Here is a 17,233-nt window from a genome sequence, read left to right as displayed (position 1 = left end):
TCCTTCTCTAATAGCCTCTATCTCTAAATCTTGCCTTCTCTCTTTCTCTCTTCTCGACGGAGGTGTGAACCGCCTCCCCTCCGGTCTGAGAGGTCAGGAGCAAAGTGAGGACACATGAGGAAGGCAAACCTCAGCTCACAAATATGAGGAGTATGAAGAAAACTGTGCATTTGTGTAAAGTGCGGTTCAGTGGGTTTATTGGGTAACGGATATGCTGAAATTGAGTCCAATTTTTGGTTTAGCCAAAAAGGTTTTAATGGTATTAGAGACATTACTTCATTGGGAAGTGGCTTCTATCGTGAGCAGCCTGCAGAGATTAAAGATCAGTGATCAGAAAATTGAATAATTACATCTCTGTTGATCCAAATGCGGTTAATCTACATGTGGCTGCTGTCACACACAGTTGCCTCTGCTGCTTAATATCTCAGCAAGACGGGCTCTACACTGAAACACAACACACATTAAAAAAAAATAGTACAATCCCTCAGTCGCCGTGTTTGCTAAGAGAAAATATTAGCTTGTATTTTTGAAATATGGCCCTGAAATTTCATATTGTGTTTCACTAAAGTGAGAAAACCTCAAGAGGTGTGAGAGCCTGCACAGCCAATATCAAATCCAGTCCTCCTATCACCTCAAAGTTAAAGAAAGTCCAGCCAGGTGGATTTGGGTGTGTAGCATTAATGTGCACACACACACACACACAGAGTCATAAAAACAGAAAGAAAAAAGGACTTTTCAGATTGGAGAGGACAGGCAGGGATCAGGGGTGCAGAGGGAAATGGTTAGGGTTAACTTTCCTCTAAAGGGTGTCAAAAAAGGAACTAAATTGGGTGTCAGAAAGCGCTAAGGAGCTGAAATAAGTCAGGGTCCCTAGCTCTCATGTGGGTGGGTGCTCGCTTTATATTTTACAGACAATGTCCCTTTAAAAAGCCCCACGTCTGGAAAGTCCATTAGATGTGCATATAAAATTTCCCCTGTGATTAATAGTTGATGAGGCAGGGTTGGTTGGAGGGTACTACCAACATGTGGCCGGCAGGGCTCCTCCTCTGCAATCTCACGTTACACTCCATAAACTTGCCACTCTTTCCCACCTATACGTTTAAAAAGGAGGAGGGCTCACTTGTCAAGAATGCCTTAGAAGAGTTGTGAAAACAGCCAGCCCGAGAAGGGGAGTCATGCAGTTGCGGATGCAGCTCTCCCGCCGAGCCACAAGCCAGTCAGATCAGTCAGGGAGAGAGGGTGTGTGAGAGCAAGACAGAAGGAAAGTGTGTGAGAGTGTGTCAGGACCAGAGGCTCCAAAGGACGTCACACGCTCCCAGAGAGAGAGGGAAACACGCTGTCACAGGAAGGCGTCTATCCTTACGCGTACTGGACTGTGGAAGAGTCAACAGCCTCTGACAGAAGTGAGTATTGCTGAGGTGGATGCAGTAAGACGATGATGTGCGTTTAGTCAGCTGAAGTGGATTTTTCTCAAGGCTGAATACAGATTTCCAGTCCTAACTTACTTTCCGAGTTGGGGTGTCCAACTCCTCTACAAGGACAAGACTTGTAATAAGACAATCAAGACTGTGTGAAGTGTTATTGCATCATCATGGATCAGCCAGCCAGCAGCTGCATGCGAAGCGCCCATCCCAGCAGCCCAATCTGGGGTTGCATGAGGAACCCTCACTCAGGGGTCCCAGGAGCCAATCTGCAGTCGCCCTACCAGCAGGCCCCTTTCTCCCTCCACCAGAAGCCCGAGTTCCTGGCCTACACAGACTTCACCAGCTCCTGCCTGGTGCCGACTGCGCCTCACGCAGCCTACCCGCGCGACGATAGACTGTACCAAGAGAGCCAGGGTGGTTACCAGAGAGCCGAGTGGCAGTTCAACCCCTGTGAGACACGGGTGAGAGCGCCCGAGGCCTGCCCGCCCGTCGTAGCCCCTGTAGTAGTAGGTGGCGGGCCTGACCTGGACAGTGTAGGGGGAGACAGGCTGCCAGGGGCCGTGCCCGGGTGCCTGGAGGGAGAGTACTCACCACAGAGCGTGGCTTCGGCTGACTCAGACAAGAAGAGCTCCAGCAAGAGGAAGAGAGATGTCACAGGTGAGTCAGGGTGCACTGGGAGAGATGGGAGTCAGCTGGGGAGTGTTGGTTTATGGGGAAATAGGAGCATCCAAAAACTCCCCACAGGAGGCTTAGAAAAGGAAAACATACAGTGATAAAATGCACATTTGGGAGTATTAAAAATGATAGTGGACATTCCTCTTTTTCTACTGTACACTGGTGTATAATGGTGGTGGAAATATAAAAAAGATGAGGAGGAAACATGGAAATGTGCCAGGGAAGCAGCACAACTCTTGATCTGGCAAAGAATAAAAGTGAAAAACTGATAGTATGCCAGTGTTTTTGTCAAACCTCTGCGCACAGGTGTAAAATAATGCATTACCATTGTTGCTCTGTTTGAAGCTGGGCAAAAGTTAAAAATGTCAAGGTTAAGAATTTCTTCCCTGCCTTGTATCACAGCTGGCAATGACACAAATTCCCTCTCTATTTCCTCACCAAATTGGTCTTAAAGCAGCACTCTCACCAGATCGCTATGCGAAAGGTGAGTAGGTGACACGACTTTTGTGTTCAAGACACACACTTTAAGTAGCAGTTGCATCCTCTGATTGTTCAGGGGCTTTCAAAAGGCTGAAATGATTAATGGGACATGTGAACGTTTCATTGCGGTCCTGTATCCGTTGGAAATAGACTATTGTTTTATAACTGTATGACCACATTCAAGATGATGGTTAAAAATGACATCAGGCTTCTGTGGGGAAAAGTGCTTTGAGGCATCACAGGTGCTTCTTACTGTATTTATTATTTAATAGAGATTTATAAGTGAATTTTTGAAATAAATTAATACACAGTCCGGCTGTAGTTACTTGTGGATCAGCAAATTATTGTTAATTTTAGAACTTTTTCACCAAAAGTTATATAAAAAAAAAAGAGGACAATATAAAAATACATTTTATTGTGTTTTCAAACAGTGTCATAGAACACCAAAAAATAAGATAATATTTATATTATATGTTATTTTTCAGCCATGCCCTCTGTTAAAATAGCTTTCTGCCACAAAAGAATGAGTTGATGTATCCACACATATCCTTGCTCGCACATATGCTTAGAGTCATGTTGTGAGCATTGAAATACTATCATTGTATGCTTTTGGATTACAGTGCCCTCCGATCATATTTCACACTTGCTAATAGGAAGCAAAAGTAACTGATATCCATGACGGACTAATTCCTAAAAGTTAACGTGAACAACGAGAGCAACGGGCTAAAGGAAATGTTTATGTTTTAAACTGAATCTAAAGGTGTAAAAGTTTTAATGTGCAGAATTTCACACCGGCAGAATGAAAATAAAACCACGTCCAACACATCTGGAACATTCACATTTCATCTGTGAAAACCGTTCAGCCTGTTTACTTTGTTTCCCTCACACAGATGATGATATATGCAATGAGACTGGCGTTTGCACAGCTACACCTAATAAGAAATTTACAATAAATACTGGACATTTAGAGAAATGAATATAAAATAAAAGAAGAAAATATTTTTTTTGAATGCATTTTTTTTTTTACATACTTTAAATTAAATTTGGTTAGTATTTACAAATGTTAATGTTTACTTTAATACATTTGTGCTTGATGGGCGGAGTTTGCTCCATCATATAGTAACACCTCAGATATTGTCATAATTATACAGCAGTATGACTGAACTTCTAGTGCTTCATTGCATATATGATTATTAAGAGCATGATTAATTATTTAGAAAAACTACATGACCAATGTCTGCAACAGCCTAATTGAAGAGGATGGTGGGGGAGTACAGACCCCCTCTCTTTTCCCTCCCTTTCTTACCTTATTGTAACCTCCACTCACTACACTGAAAACATGCCAGACCACGTCTGGTAAAATCGCTTTGCCTGTGAGCCCACTTTTTACATTCTTATCCATTGACATTTTCCTGTCGTTAAGCCGTAACACAATCTCCCACTGAGTGCATGCAACATGTCTGACCACTACATCAGTTCTTGGTTTCAGAAAAGAGCCATTCAGTCTTGTATTGACTAGCTGGTAGAAGAGCATATATTAGGAAAATGTCCTGAAGGCATTCACATTACAGACAGAGCTGCTATACAGTCTGCTGTGTATTTTTACAGATATGGAAATGTGGTGCACTTTAAGTGATGTTTCCAAAACCATAAACTCCAACTGGTATCTGATATTGAATTTAATCCAGAGTCTGACCAACAATTCTGTCTGTGCGGCACAATATATAACAGGGACGGTGATATATTGTATATTACGTTGGTATACTCTGGAATTTCTTTAAGTTTAAGGACAAAACAAATTTAATATTATCATATTGTATTTATTTATTATATGTACATTTTATGATTATAAAATAGACATTTATTTAACAGAATATAAATACTTAATGAATGGATTATAACACACTAAAATAAACAGCAAATATATGGACATTTATAACTCCTCTTATCAAGCATTCAAAGCTGTGCATAAACCCTAACCCTAACCCTAACCCCTTAATGAATGCATAATAACATAGATACATAATTATGCATATGACAGTATGTTCTAAAGCATTTATTAGATGGGTAATGTATGCTTGATAACATAAATTATATACAATTATGTTAACTAAACAGTTAGCAGTAGGTTTGAAGACAATTCATTATATATAATTGTTTGTTATAAGCATAAATTACCTGTACCTGTATTCATTATTTAACACTTAAAAATATCCATTAGAAATACATTAAACAGTGTTATAAACCATTTATTAACTGATTACTGCTTCAAATAGTGAAAGAGGTTCAAATAAAGTTTAAAACATCCTCACTCATTGAGAAATCCTGGCTCCTACTGTAACACACGCAAATGGTGCGATCAATCACACATGTAGTTTTCACCCAGGGTTTTTGCTTTTAAACAATCACACATTTACAGCAGCTTTAATTCAGTCCTGATGAAGACAAACTACTTCAGCACCATCCACCCAAAAAAAAACACCAAATGCTGTTTGTCTTTGGGACCCTGCTGGGTGCAGAAGCCTTCTCCCTGCGAGTTTACGGTGTCTGGCTGTGCTGGATATTTATTGGGGGCCTGTTTAGTGAAAACCAGTATGTGTCCTGCCAGGTGTTCAGTCTTACTAAACCTGCTTGACACAGCTCCAGACCAGACCTGACGAGGCCAGGCAGTGTACTCTGGGCAGCGCGTCATTAATGACACTTCAACAACAATGAGAAGATTTTTTTGGCATGGCACATGGGTACTTAGGCACACACACCAGGCGTTTGCACACGTAGACAGGTATGCACTACACATGTCCACAAACACACACACATTTGTCCTGGTTTGCCCAGTCACATCTGGCCCAGGTACTGCAGTCCATTTTCACATTCTGGCCCGCTGCTCTGGCAAGCACAGAGCAGAACTTCTCACTTTGACAAATTAGAACCATTTTCTAGAGATTACATCAGCTGCTTGTGTCGCTACCAATGTTCAATTATTACCCAAAGTCTTTCCCCTTAATGCGCAAGAGAGGTTTTACTGAAAGTTAGCTTTCATTTTTATTTATCCTGGTAAATGAGGTTTACAATTCTACAATTTCCTAGGAAATATGAAGGCAGAGAACTCTATAAATCTTAGCAATAAATTGCAAAACTCTTGTCTTAAGAGAGCTTGGATAATGACGCTGTTTGTTCTTAGTTTTAATACTGAAACTGATAGTGTAGTTCAAACCACATTTACTGGTAGCCCTTACAACTGACCGCCACATTCATATAGATATCTCTGTCTTTTTCCTGATGTATATGCTGTCATGTACAATGAGTTAATGTGAATCTCCCCTCAAGTGCTCCGGAGGGAAATCTTCTGACACACACACACACACACACCCACGTAGCACTCAGACCTGGACACATCCGCACCTTTGTTCTTTTGTTAGAGGCTTTAACGATGTTCCGCTGCATTCCTCTCCTAACTCAGTCCCTCTGTGGCTGGTTTGGTGGCCCCTGCCCTGTGCCGATATGCTCTCACACTCACTGAATGAATGTTCAAATGCATATGTTTGTACGTCAGTGAACATACACATAAACAGACAAATAAGGGCAGAAGGTATAAACATGCATGCACACTCACAGAAATGTAAATGCATTACTCATTGCACACGCGCTGCAGGTGAACAGGACTCATGAGCTCAGGTCAGGGTGGTCTCTTTTTAAAGTGCTGGTTTTGGTGTTTACTATATGAGGGGCCTCCCACTAAAGAGTCTTTGGAGTTGTGGTTTGTTGGTTGGCAAGGTCCTTAAGGTCTGTTTAATAGTCAACTAGAGGCTGCACACAAAATGACTGGATAGCTAATTCAAATCAGATTAGCTGTGAATAAAATTAAAATAGAAGGGTCTGTTGGTCAAGTGGTAGACCCCTTATATTGAAAGATTAAGAGGACAACCTTTGACTAGGATTAAAATGGATTTTATCCATCTTAAAAACATGTCCCCCTATTTAAATTAAATGTTATGCAGAATATATACAAACCTTTCTCTAAAATAAAGCTAAGCAGGCACACACACCTCAAACTGCATAAAATACATTCCCTTTCTGTTTCCCTTTCAGATATCCAGGAGTCCAGTTTTAAGGTGGACTCCAGCTGCAAGGCCCGGAAAGAGCGCACAGCGTTCACCAAGGAGCAGCTGAGAGAGCTGGAAGCTGAGTTCACTCACCATAACTACCTGACCAGGCTCCGCCGCTACGAGATCGCCGTCAACCTGGACCTCACAGAGAGACAGGTACACCAGCCTTTCCCTCACATATGGTCTCCCAAAGGGCAGAAATATAGTAATTACGTTATTATCACGCCATATTTACCTCTCTACTATTCATTATTCAAATATAATGAATATGATTTTGTTTTCTGTCTTATTTCTTAAGAGTCATAGTATGTCACTCACTTATGTAAAAACAAATATTTTTCGTTCAATACAAGAATCCTCCAAAAAATACAAAATGTAGTAGAAAAGTTTATTTTATAAATACTAAAAGATATGGAAAGACGTGTTACCAAAATTAAATATTTCTTGAAGTCCAATTACTTTTTTGCTCTTCCTACTGCAATCGTTTGCCCTTGTCATTAAGACTTTACAAAAAACAGAAAAATAAAATCAGCTGAAACACCTTAATAACTCAAATGGTTTGATTTCAAAGGGCATAAAATAGAAAACAAAATAAGAAAGGGGTCAAATTTGACAAAATAAATAAAACAAATGAATATTCCAACAAGGTAATCATCACATATTTGAAGTGGACAGTATTCTATATGTCCTTCTACTATATAAAAATAATATTACTAATAATGATGTAATGATAATGCATACACACAGTTTGATAATAATGATAATGAACTGTTTCTTTTCCACAATATTTTTCATCCTGTGGTTCGAGCAGAATGTCATGCAGCTTTAATGAGTGGGCGGCAGCTCCAGACTTGATGAAATCGGGCGAACATGTGTCGATGCTGTTGGATAAAACCCCAGTCTGCCTGTCAGGCACAGTGTCCCAGCTCCTCCTAATGAGGCCACGGTGCCACAGTGACCACACATACTGCCGTCTGCTCCTAAATCTATTTCCCAGACCTCTGAAACACACACACACACTCACTTGTGCAGACACACAGACTCACACAGCCAGGTTCCATCTTCACTCAGTGGTCCCACTGCAACTCTTTGGCTTTTTCCAACTCATCCTACATGCTCTGGCATTATGCCGTCCTTTCAATCAGTCACGATGAGCAGAAAAACTCGGAGACGAAGAGGCTACAGTATGTGGGAACAGATTCATCTGAATCCCAGAGTTGCAGGAGGGAACGCTTAGTGGGATGTGCAGAGGTCACCCAAAACTTCCTTGACCTTAAATTCTCCACTGAGAAGAGAAATAGAACATTGAGCTGCTGTAGTCATCTTAAAATTTTCATTTAGTTTAACACATAATCTTAGTTTTTAACCTGTAGCCATGACTCTTCAAAATATCAACTTTTCAGAAAGAAAAAGAGCTTGGAGTTTAGTGTCATTGCACAATACAACAGGTATAAATGAGTTGCGTTAGTTTAAAAGATAAGGCTGGGGATATTACCATCAAATTACAACAATTCATCACGCTAACAACCATATCTAAAGCCTGGTACATCTTATTCCTGTGAATGAGCTACACTTTTGCACTGGGTCACATGTCCCTTCACTACTGAACTTTGATCCTGTAGTTTCAATCAATCGCACATACAACATCCTGCTGCCGGAAATATTAACTAGTGCTCCAAATGTGAATTAATCTGCAGCTGAAAATAGTCCACAACATGTGCACTATTTACTCCTGTTTTAGTAACGTTTGCGAAAAAACTACGCAAACCCAGCTGTTTTAGATAATTACTGAGTACTTTTTTTAATAAACCATTTATTAGTGACCCATTGTTAAAGATTTAAGTCTGTAGGAATGAACCAACTGAGAGCCACATACAGGGTAGCGCAGCTGGGAGCTGTTGACAGACAAACACATTGTTGGTTTTGGTCTTTTCGTGGGATTTGTTGACCATAAGAAAAATACAGAATAACACCAACCTTATACTGTAAAAACGAGGAGACCGTTCATATCACTTATACTGTTATATTAAGAATGACTTAAGTATGACACAAGCCCCAGATCTAATTTGACATTAAGTCTTGTATCAGTATGGAATTAATGTATTATATTTATTTGGGCTGGCTTGTCTGAGTGATAGAAGGGTGAATATTTTCAATCACATTTACAAATGTTCACCCCTCAGTCATTTTCCTGCCACAATTTCCCTGTAATTCTACAGAGTCTCAGGAAGTGTATGTTTTTGCTGCTATTCCTGATCGGACAGTTAAAGCATGATATCATTCTCATTTGAGAACAGTGCAATGACACAGATGATCACTATCCATTCTGAGAGTACATCCTGTGTAGGCTGACATCCTGACAGTTGACTCTTTTGACCTACTGTCTATACGATACTCTCTGCCTGCTTTTGCACAGATTTCTGAGCCAGAACTGAATGCTTTGTACTGACAATTCATGCTCCTTGCAAGGCCAACGCAAACCGAGCCAATTTATATACTGCGCTGGGAGATTTGTGGGGGATTATTTGTCTATTTTTCTGCTGACCATGTTGTAAATTTTGCTAAAAATTGCAAAACAGAGAGAAAAGCCACAGTGATCCTGTTACGAGTTCAAATTCGGTGAAAAAAAAAAACATTCTGTACTGAGTCTGTGTGAATGTTATCTAATATAGATACTTCTTGTTTTAACTGCTTGGGCTGAGTACTTAATTTTAAGTATTAATTGTTACATACTAGTACAGCTGCATTTAATGATTTTTTCCATTTATTGATCTGATTATTATATAATTTTTTTTGCTTAATGGTTTAGTCCAATGATTTTCAAGGTTTTTTCTGGCGTGCCTCTCTTCAGTAGCCGAAAAATATATACATCACATCCCCACTGTCCCACAATTGTTATCAATTATGAACAGTGATAGGGGTGCCAAAACTAATAAAAAAGGACCCATGTTGAATTTTAGTGAAATAAAGATCAGCAAACTCTTCTTTATTTTCCCAACACAAATCATATTTATTAAACTTTGTTCCACTCCACATATTTTTCCCCTGGTCATCCACGCCCACATGCAGTGGCTACTGCCCCACCAGTGGGACCCACCCTGCAGTCTGGGAACCATGATTTAGTCTATAAAATGTCAGAATTTTTCAGAAAAGTGATGTCTTCAAATTTCTTGTTTTGTTTCACCAACAGTCAAGATATTACATTTTACTATCATAGAAAACCAGCAAATATTTGTTTTTCAGAGACTACAACCAGTAGATTTTGTTTTCTTTTGCTGAAAAGTTATTTATGATGAATTTATCAAAATAGGTGCTGATTAATTTTTTGTTTATCCACTAATCAATCATTCGACAACACTAAATTATTGCAAAGGGAAAACACCAAGAGGCAATTTGTCTGAAGCAGATTCATCTCAAATTTACCTCAACGACTGTGTCCATGTATGCTGATGACACTGCATAAAACCTTTAAACGCAATTCTTTATGAAAAATCAGCATTAATATGTATTCTAATGTAACATTTCCTATATGTCTCTACAACAGGTGAAAGTGTGGTTTCAGAACAGGAGGATGAAGTGGAAGAGAGTGAAGGGAGGACAGTCTTCCTCGCCCAACGACCTGGAAAATGACGACATAGACTCCGCTGCCTCGCCCAGCTCTGAATGAACAAAGCGGTCAACATTATGAAAAGGAGATGCCAATCACCTTGACACAGAGAGACTGGAGTCAACTGGACACCAATGCAGCATAATGCAACCTTCACTCATTGCTTTGGAAAGCTACAGGAATGAAACAGGACTCTTTTTAATTCCCTGGAAGAAATCACTGAGCATCTCCTTTGCTGTTGTAAATAGTTGATTTATGTCCATAATGAACTGCAGTTTGATACACTATTGTTAAATACTTGTTGCATTGACTGTTTAAATATTAGAGATGATACTTATGGTCATTGTAGATCAGTGACAAAGTCCAGACAGCAGCTTTGAGGCCAGTGATGACATATCAAACCGTGATGTGATTGTGTTTGAGTGCATCCCCTTTTGTTCCAGTATTGTAATCATGGCCTTTGACGCTTGACTACAACCACCTGGGAAAACTCAGACTGCACAAGTGTTGCCAAGCCATAAGTGCCTCCGAATCAGATGGGGTTTTTTTCATTTGTCAGTTTCTTTTTTCCTAGAATATTGTTTTTTTCTGTCAAGCATTTTTTTTACTATTCTTTTTATACATGTTGAATGTTATTGATAAAATACAGATGTTGCCTGTTTCTGCAAATAGAATAAATCATCTGCTGCAAAATGGGGAAAATATCTTTATAATTTCTTCCACCCGCAACAATTGAGTTATAATTGGACAGTAGGTCGATCTGTATTCTTGGCTTATGTTTTTATCACGTGTGGATCTTTTGGTCAGACATTACAATTGCTAAGACTTGAAAACAAAATGATAACTGAGGAGAAATTTGCTCCTATTTGCTTTTGATGTTGGCAGCTGACAGCAAAGGTAATAAATCATGTGTGTGCTTGCATCTCCATTTAAGCATGCAAGTATTTTCGCCTGGTTCCAGAGATATGTCGCCCATATCTCAGATTCTTTTCTAAGCTATTCAAACAGGTCAGTGTTCATTGATAGCTGTTTCTCTGGTTGGAAAAAACAACCAACCAATCATTTACAGGTATGATAAAGAATGGTAACATCATCTTTTTGCCAAAGCCACAAGAATGGCATCAAAACAATTCCATAATAAAGGAAACGAGAGAGGATGTGATTGGTGCAGCTAAATTGCCAATATTTTTTATTTTATTATTATTATATTATTTTAACAGTAAAGCTGCACTAAACAATATTTTCACATAAACAATAAATCAAATGCCTATGTAATGAAAAAGGTGTCACTTGTAGTGATGACCCTCAGAGAATTATCACCTGACTTTGCTGTACTGAGCGTTTTAGCATCTTTCAGCTCAATGTTTTGGCTTAGTGACTCACAACTCACTCAACATCAGCCTTGTTTTTAGTAGATGCAGGCAGCTGTTTTCAGCAAAAAACAGAACCAAACAGCACACAGACTGCAACTAGCTGGTAAACACAGTGGAGCAGTTAGCAGCTAAAGAGCTATTTCCCTCAGGGGTTAATGAAGACGACTCGATTCGTCAGGTCACCAGAAACACAACTCCAGATGAATGCTAATGTTGCTCCGCGTCTGCTGGATGTATAAATAGGCAACTGTTTGCTAACATGTCTGTAATATGAACTTTATAAGGAGATAATATGTCAATGTTGTGTTCACAGCTTGGTATAAGTTATACCACTTTAAGTTGGCTGCTTTTAGCAACTGCCACCACAGCTTCTGTATTGACTAAAAATGACATGGCATGAGTGGGGCTGAATACATCACTTGCTGCTAATTGGTAAGGACAAAATAACCCCCTCCAAATATATAAGACATCATGAACATGATGTCAGACTGGATAATAACATGAAAACAAATCCGCTACAGGCTAAAAGCTTCTATGCTCATGTGCACATTTGTGTGCATGCACCTCATGGGCATCAGTTAGACTGTCCCAGGGCACACACTTAAGTGAAATGTGTATGGGGGTAACAGCTACAAAATCGTATCAGGAGGGATTACGCAGCCCTTATGTGTAATATAGGTGTTCAGTGAGAGCCCCTGCAACAGAGCAAGCTTTACACAAAATCCCTTCTGATGATGGCATAATTATCTTCATTAATATCGCACGTGGAGGTCGGATATCCCTGAGGTCATATCGGAAAAGGCTCTCATCAACGGCCACCTAGATCCTGTCTATAGCACCATAATCCTTAAGAATGTTTTCATAATGGCAAGTGGTCGCCTTCAGACCCAATGCAGATCACTGTGATTAATCTGAGGTGACCTAACAAGCACTGACAGAGCTATAAGTAGATTTGAGTGTGTGTGTGTTTGAACAGGAACATTCACTTTTGCACACCATCACTGTCATTCCAGTCAGCTCACAAAGGGCCATTAACCTGACAAGGTGGAGTCAAGCTCCAAAAGCTAAAGTATTTGGCCCCCGCACACTATTTTCAACGGAAGCATCTGGATGGGGCCAATTTGATCTCAACCTGAGTGGAACCTAGACAAACCCACGCACGGGGCCCCCAGGACCAGAGGAGAAAAAAAAGAAAAAAGAAAAAAGCTTGCTGGCTGACCACTTGCGTATGATGGAAAAGGGAAATAATAGGTGGGTATGGGTGAAAAGACGGCTTCTCAAGTACAGGATGTTGTTGTAGCAGGTAGCCAGTCATCCAATTTCCTGCTTCCCAAAGAAAACAAGAGCTTGAGCATAGGAGTCCCCAGACTTACAATGGTGGGCCTATGCTCATACTCCGGCCAACCAAACAAAGCCTTCAGAGGTTACTGCCCTTTCTGCTGGTCTGCAGGGACTGGAGTTGGCGGGAGGGTGGGATGGTTGTTCCACACACACACACACAGAGTCGGGGTCAAGTGTTACTGTACGTCTGACCCCTCTGGGCCCCTGCTGCAGCTGCTGGGGGTGGAATAACTCCAAGTCGATCCTGTGCACATTTCCCCCCTCACTCAGCCTCTATTAGGGTCTATTATTGTATTAGTGGTAATAGTAGTCAAAATAAACCATGTCCAATTGTAATGATAGTATTAATATCAGCAGTGTAAACTAATGAAACTGGAATGTTGTTCTTTCACCATAGAGGTTGCTTTTAAAGGCACAGGGGTGGTCAAATTTATGGATTAGATTTAATTGGTGGTATTGTGATTGTGGGATGTTCGACCATGCCAAAACACCCAAGAAGAAAGAAAATGTGGGTTCCCCTTTCAGATTTCTTACCCTGCCAACAGCTTTGAACACCTTGTTCTGTTTTTGTTGATTTAGGATAAGTTGACTTGATGTAGAAGTACAAGTTTAGTTAACACATTTCTAAGAATATCAGTCTCCATCACTGAACGAGTTGACAGTCACACAGAATTTAAGGCTGTGGCAGCCACCAAAAATACAGATGGATTTGGTCCCAGCAATATCTCCTGAGCCGTGATTATAAAAGCAGATTTAGCTGCAGGAAAAATTCTTGAAATAACTCCTCTTCTTTGAATACAACCGTCTCTGTGGGCAAAGAGCAATAAGAAAACACTCGTCAGAGTTTTGAAGCAGTCGGTGACTTCACCCTCAGCACTCAACAGCAATATTCTTAAAACAGGCTTTCAGCATACGGAAGGTATTGCTACTAAAAGCACAGATTACCAGAGAATTGAGCCAAATGCTCGATTTTAAGTGAGCAGGCTCTCAAGTAGACCACGTCACCAGCACAACGCTAAATATGTTGCTTTTGTGGACAAAGGCAACTTGCGGTTACATTCGCAGCTGCACTACACCGTTTCCATTTTTAAAACATTTCCAGTTGTGAATCATTCATCTGGATAGAGCAGTATTAACGAAAAGTGCGGTATGCCTACAGTTAACCTCAAAGTATTCAAAAATATTGTAGCTGACACGATGGTCTATATACAGGTAGTTACTGGAGTGAACTATAATTCATGTTGCTATATTTAATCCAAACATCCAAATGCATCATTAGTAAAAAAAAAAAAAAAAAAGGTTAAATGAGTTTTTAAACATTTCATGTAACATGTATTATAACTCTCATCAACATTTTTCCTTTTTTATGTGCACTGTACTACTACTACTACTACATATTCTAACAGTCAATAGTACTATTATTTTAGTTTAAAAACCACTAGGTTTCCGATCACTAGGTTTTCCTTTAAGAAATACATTCTCATTGTGAAACCAAGTCAGAATACTGTTGCAGTGTGAGTATGTGTGAGTATTTTATCCAATATTTCTTTATATTTTGCTGAAACTCCACCATGAATAGTTAATATAGCAGTCCATATTTGCAGCACTAATCTAATGGATATGAGTTATGACTGTGAAAAAGGATGTCAATTTTGACTTTTAATTGAACTGAACAAAAAAAGGTAACTGGATGTTGCATATTGTTAAGGTTATTTGTTATTTGTTTATATTTTATATTTCCATTTCTTTTCCGCTTTTTATGAGTTCACTCAACAGTCTTAGAAATTTAGAAACATTAGTTTGTGGATCTAAACTAATTTGAACACAACATTTTTAGTTGACAGAAAATAAAAATGTATTAATTAAAGTTGCCTTTAAATGATTTCTCAACTTTTGTGTGGTAACTGAAAGGAAAATTGGAAAGCGAAAGCCAAGGGTTGCTGCGTCATCAGCTTTACTTGATCCTTTAATGTCTATAGTAGATGTTGTGCACCTTCACCTGCTCTCCCGCTAACACAGTGCACCGTGCATTTATTTTGAAAACCCAGTACTTTGCTCTCTGCTCCAGCAGCTCTTGGCGGGAAAGATGTTGATGGATTGCCGGAGGTGTGAAGGTCAGCTCTACAAGAGGCAACCGTAGAAATTAAAGCATGTCCTTCTCCTACTGGGCCTTGCGCTGTGCTCCATGAGCTCCATCTGCACATTGTTATTGTGTACTGAGACGGCAGCTCGTTGGTCACATCAAAGAGTCCCTCCACAAAATCTGACATGGGAGGACACTGCTGTGAAGACGTGGGATAGTGAGAGTTAAGATAACATCATAATGGGATAATATTGTAGGGCTGGGTGTTTGAAGGGGGGTCAAAAGGGTAGGTGCGTGCAAGGATTGTATTTAACTTTGTGCTTAGGTGGCTTACAGAACTAAAATCACTAATATTCAGAATGAAATAGAATAATTACATTTATATTCTGGTGCATTATTATCTTTGACAGACTCGTCCAACGTGACCTCAAGACAAACATCTTTAGACTCTGTCTCTTGTTAATTCTCATCTTTTTAAATCTGACAGTAAGAGTCTGTCATGAACATGTCTATCTCACCTTGCCGGTGCCTGCATAAGACCAAAGTACACTGGGTTTTGTCAAATGAAATGGACCCAGGAGAAACTTAATGTAACAAGACTGTTCTCTTGTCTTCCTGGCCCTCTGCTCTGCTCTGCCCTCCTCTCTGTGATCCGTCATCCAGTTACTTGCAAAGTGGCTTGGAAGCAGTGGACACACAGCCTCTCTTTCTTTTCATCCTTATTGTTATTTTAGGCCACCTGCAAATCTGTTTCTCTGTTTCAGCATTCTCTGTTTTGTGTGTCTGTTTTCAGCCTCTCACACATGCAAGACAGAAACCACCAAACAGCAAGAAAGGGAGGAGGAAATATGTGATCTCTTCCGCACATCCTCCCAAGACGACCGTTGTGTTGAAGGAGGCATACAAGGAGCGTGTGTTTGCATGTGTGTCACGCAGAGTGAACATGTTTGCATGTGTGTGAGCTTGCGTGTCAGTCTGTGTACCTGTGGGTAAGTGAACAAGCCTGGCGAGTTAGCCCCGTGTGTAGTCAGTCAGGGGTAGTCAGCACTGGACACTCATGCAGCCCACCTCTGCTCATCCTTCCCCCCCAAGCCTCTCGTCTCCGGTGATTAGTGACTCCTGCAGGAGTTATAAATCTTCAATTTCCATTGCACAATCAGTCAAGACGGGCCAAAGTTGAGGAGCTGCACAACATTAAATTATCTGAGACTTCCTACAAAGTCTCCTTTGGATGTTGCGTTTTAAGCAAAGTGGATACCAGAACCACAGGCCATGGGATTCTGGTCTATGGCTCCCTCTGGTTGGTACTTCTGACCTGCTGTGTCCTGCCTGGTGTGGAGCCAGGAAATCCAGCAGCAGTTTGACTCTGCAAATCATCACACAGAGGACCACTCAATCACACTGTTTGCTGAGCAAAGTGAACATAGAAGGCCTTGTTCACCAAAAAGTGCACAGCAAGTACACACAGCATGAAGGTTGGAGAGCAAGGCATAACTGTCTGGCCCAACAAAACCAGTGAAAAACAATCATACATCGCAAAGTCCACATTAGAGTTTCTAAGACTGCAGGACACATTTGGTCTTTTCTTCGGTCCTCATACCTGAACAAAAATTGGTAATTTGTCAGTGAAAGTGCATTCCAAATAGACTAGACAGCGTTTAATGATCTGCTACTTCTTTAGTTGCTTGGTTAAGTTTAGAGATCGATCACATTCATAGAAAATCAACATTGACTGGTCTGAGGTCTTGATTTGTGTGAAAAGTGGCAAAGTGACTGCATATAAAGTCAATACAAGGATGTGTGTGGGCACTAACAGATATTTTTGCCATGAGTGGAGTCAACTAAGGCAAAGACGAGTCCACGTTAGATTAAAACTCAAGTTAAAACTTGTCTCTCAAGACAATGAAAAAAGGACACTGGAGGAAATAATCTGTAGTTCCTGGTGAACATACACAGGCAGGCTCCATAGAAACGGTTGGAGCACATGTTGCTAGCTAGCTACAGCTAACGTCAGTATATTGGCTGTTTGGGCTTGGATTTATAAAGATGGATGGATGCCACATTCCAAAATGGTGCCCCATTAATTCCAATAGAAGTTCCTCAATATATTCAAAAAATGTTTTTCTGGCTTCCAGGCAAAATAA

The 17,233-nt window shown here is 40.2% G+C and overlaps 1 protein-coding gene across 1 annotated transcript; it reads left to right on the top strand.

Annotated features, from left to right (window-relative positions):
• Positions 1 to 1,078: 1,078 nt before the first annotated feature.
• On the top strand, positions 1,079 to 10,985 carry meox1 (mesenchyme homeobox 1). Its single transcript, XM_035658876.1, has 3 exons — positions 1,079 to 2,081; positions 6,669 to 6,841; positions 10,230 to 10,985. The coding sequence occupies exons 1-3, from the start codon at positions 1,592 to 1,594 to the stop codon at positions 10,350 to 10,352; spliced, it is 786 nt and encodes a 261-aa protein (XP_035514769.1). The 5' UTR covers positions 1,079 to 1,591; the 3' UTR covers positions 10,353 to 10,985.
• The last annotated feature ends 6,248 nt before the right edge of the window (positions 10,986 to 17,233 follow it).

The sequence above is a fragment of the Morone saxatilis genome, unplaced genomic scaffold (assembly GCF_004916995.1).
Source record: "Morone saxatilis isolate NCDOM2014 unplaced genomic scaffold, NCSU_SB_2.0 Contig1, whole genome shotgun sequence".
NCBI classification, from domain to species: Eukaryota; Metazoa; Chordata; class Actinopteri; family Moronidae; genus Morone; species Morone saxatilis.
The sequence above is the reverse complement of the archived record's forward strand: the minus strand, read 5'-3'. Positions and strand labels throughout refer to the sequence as shown.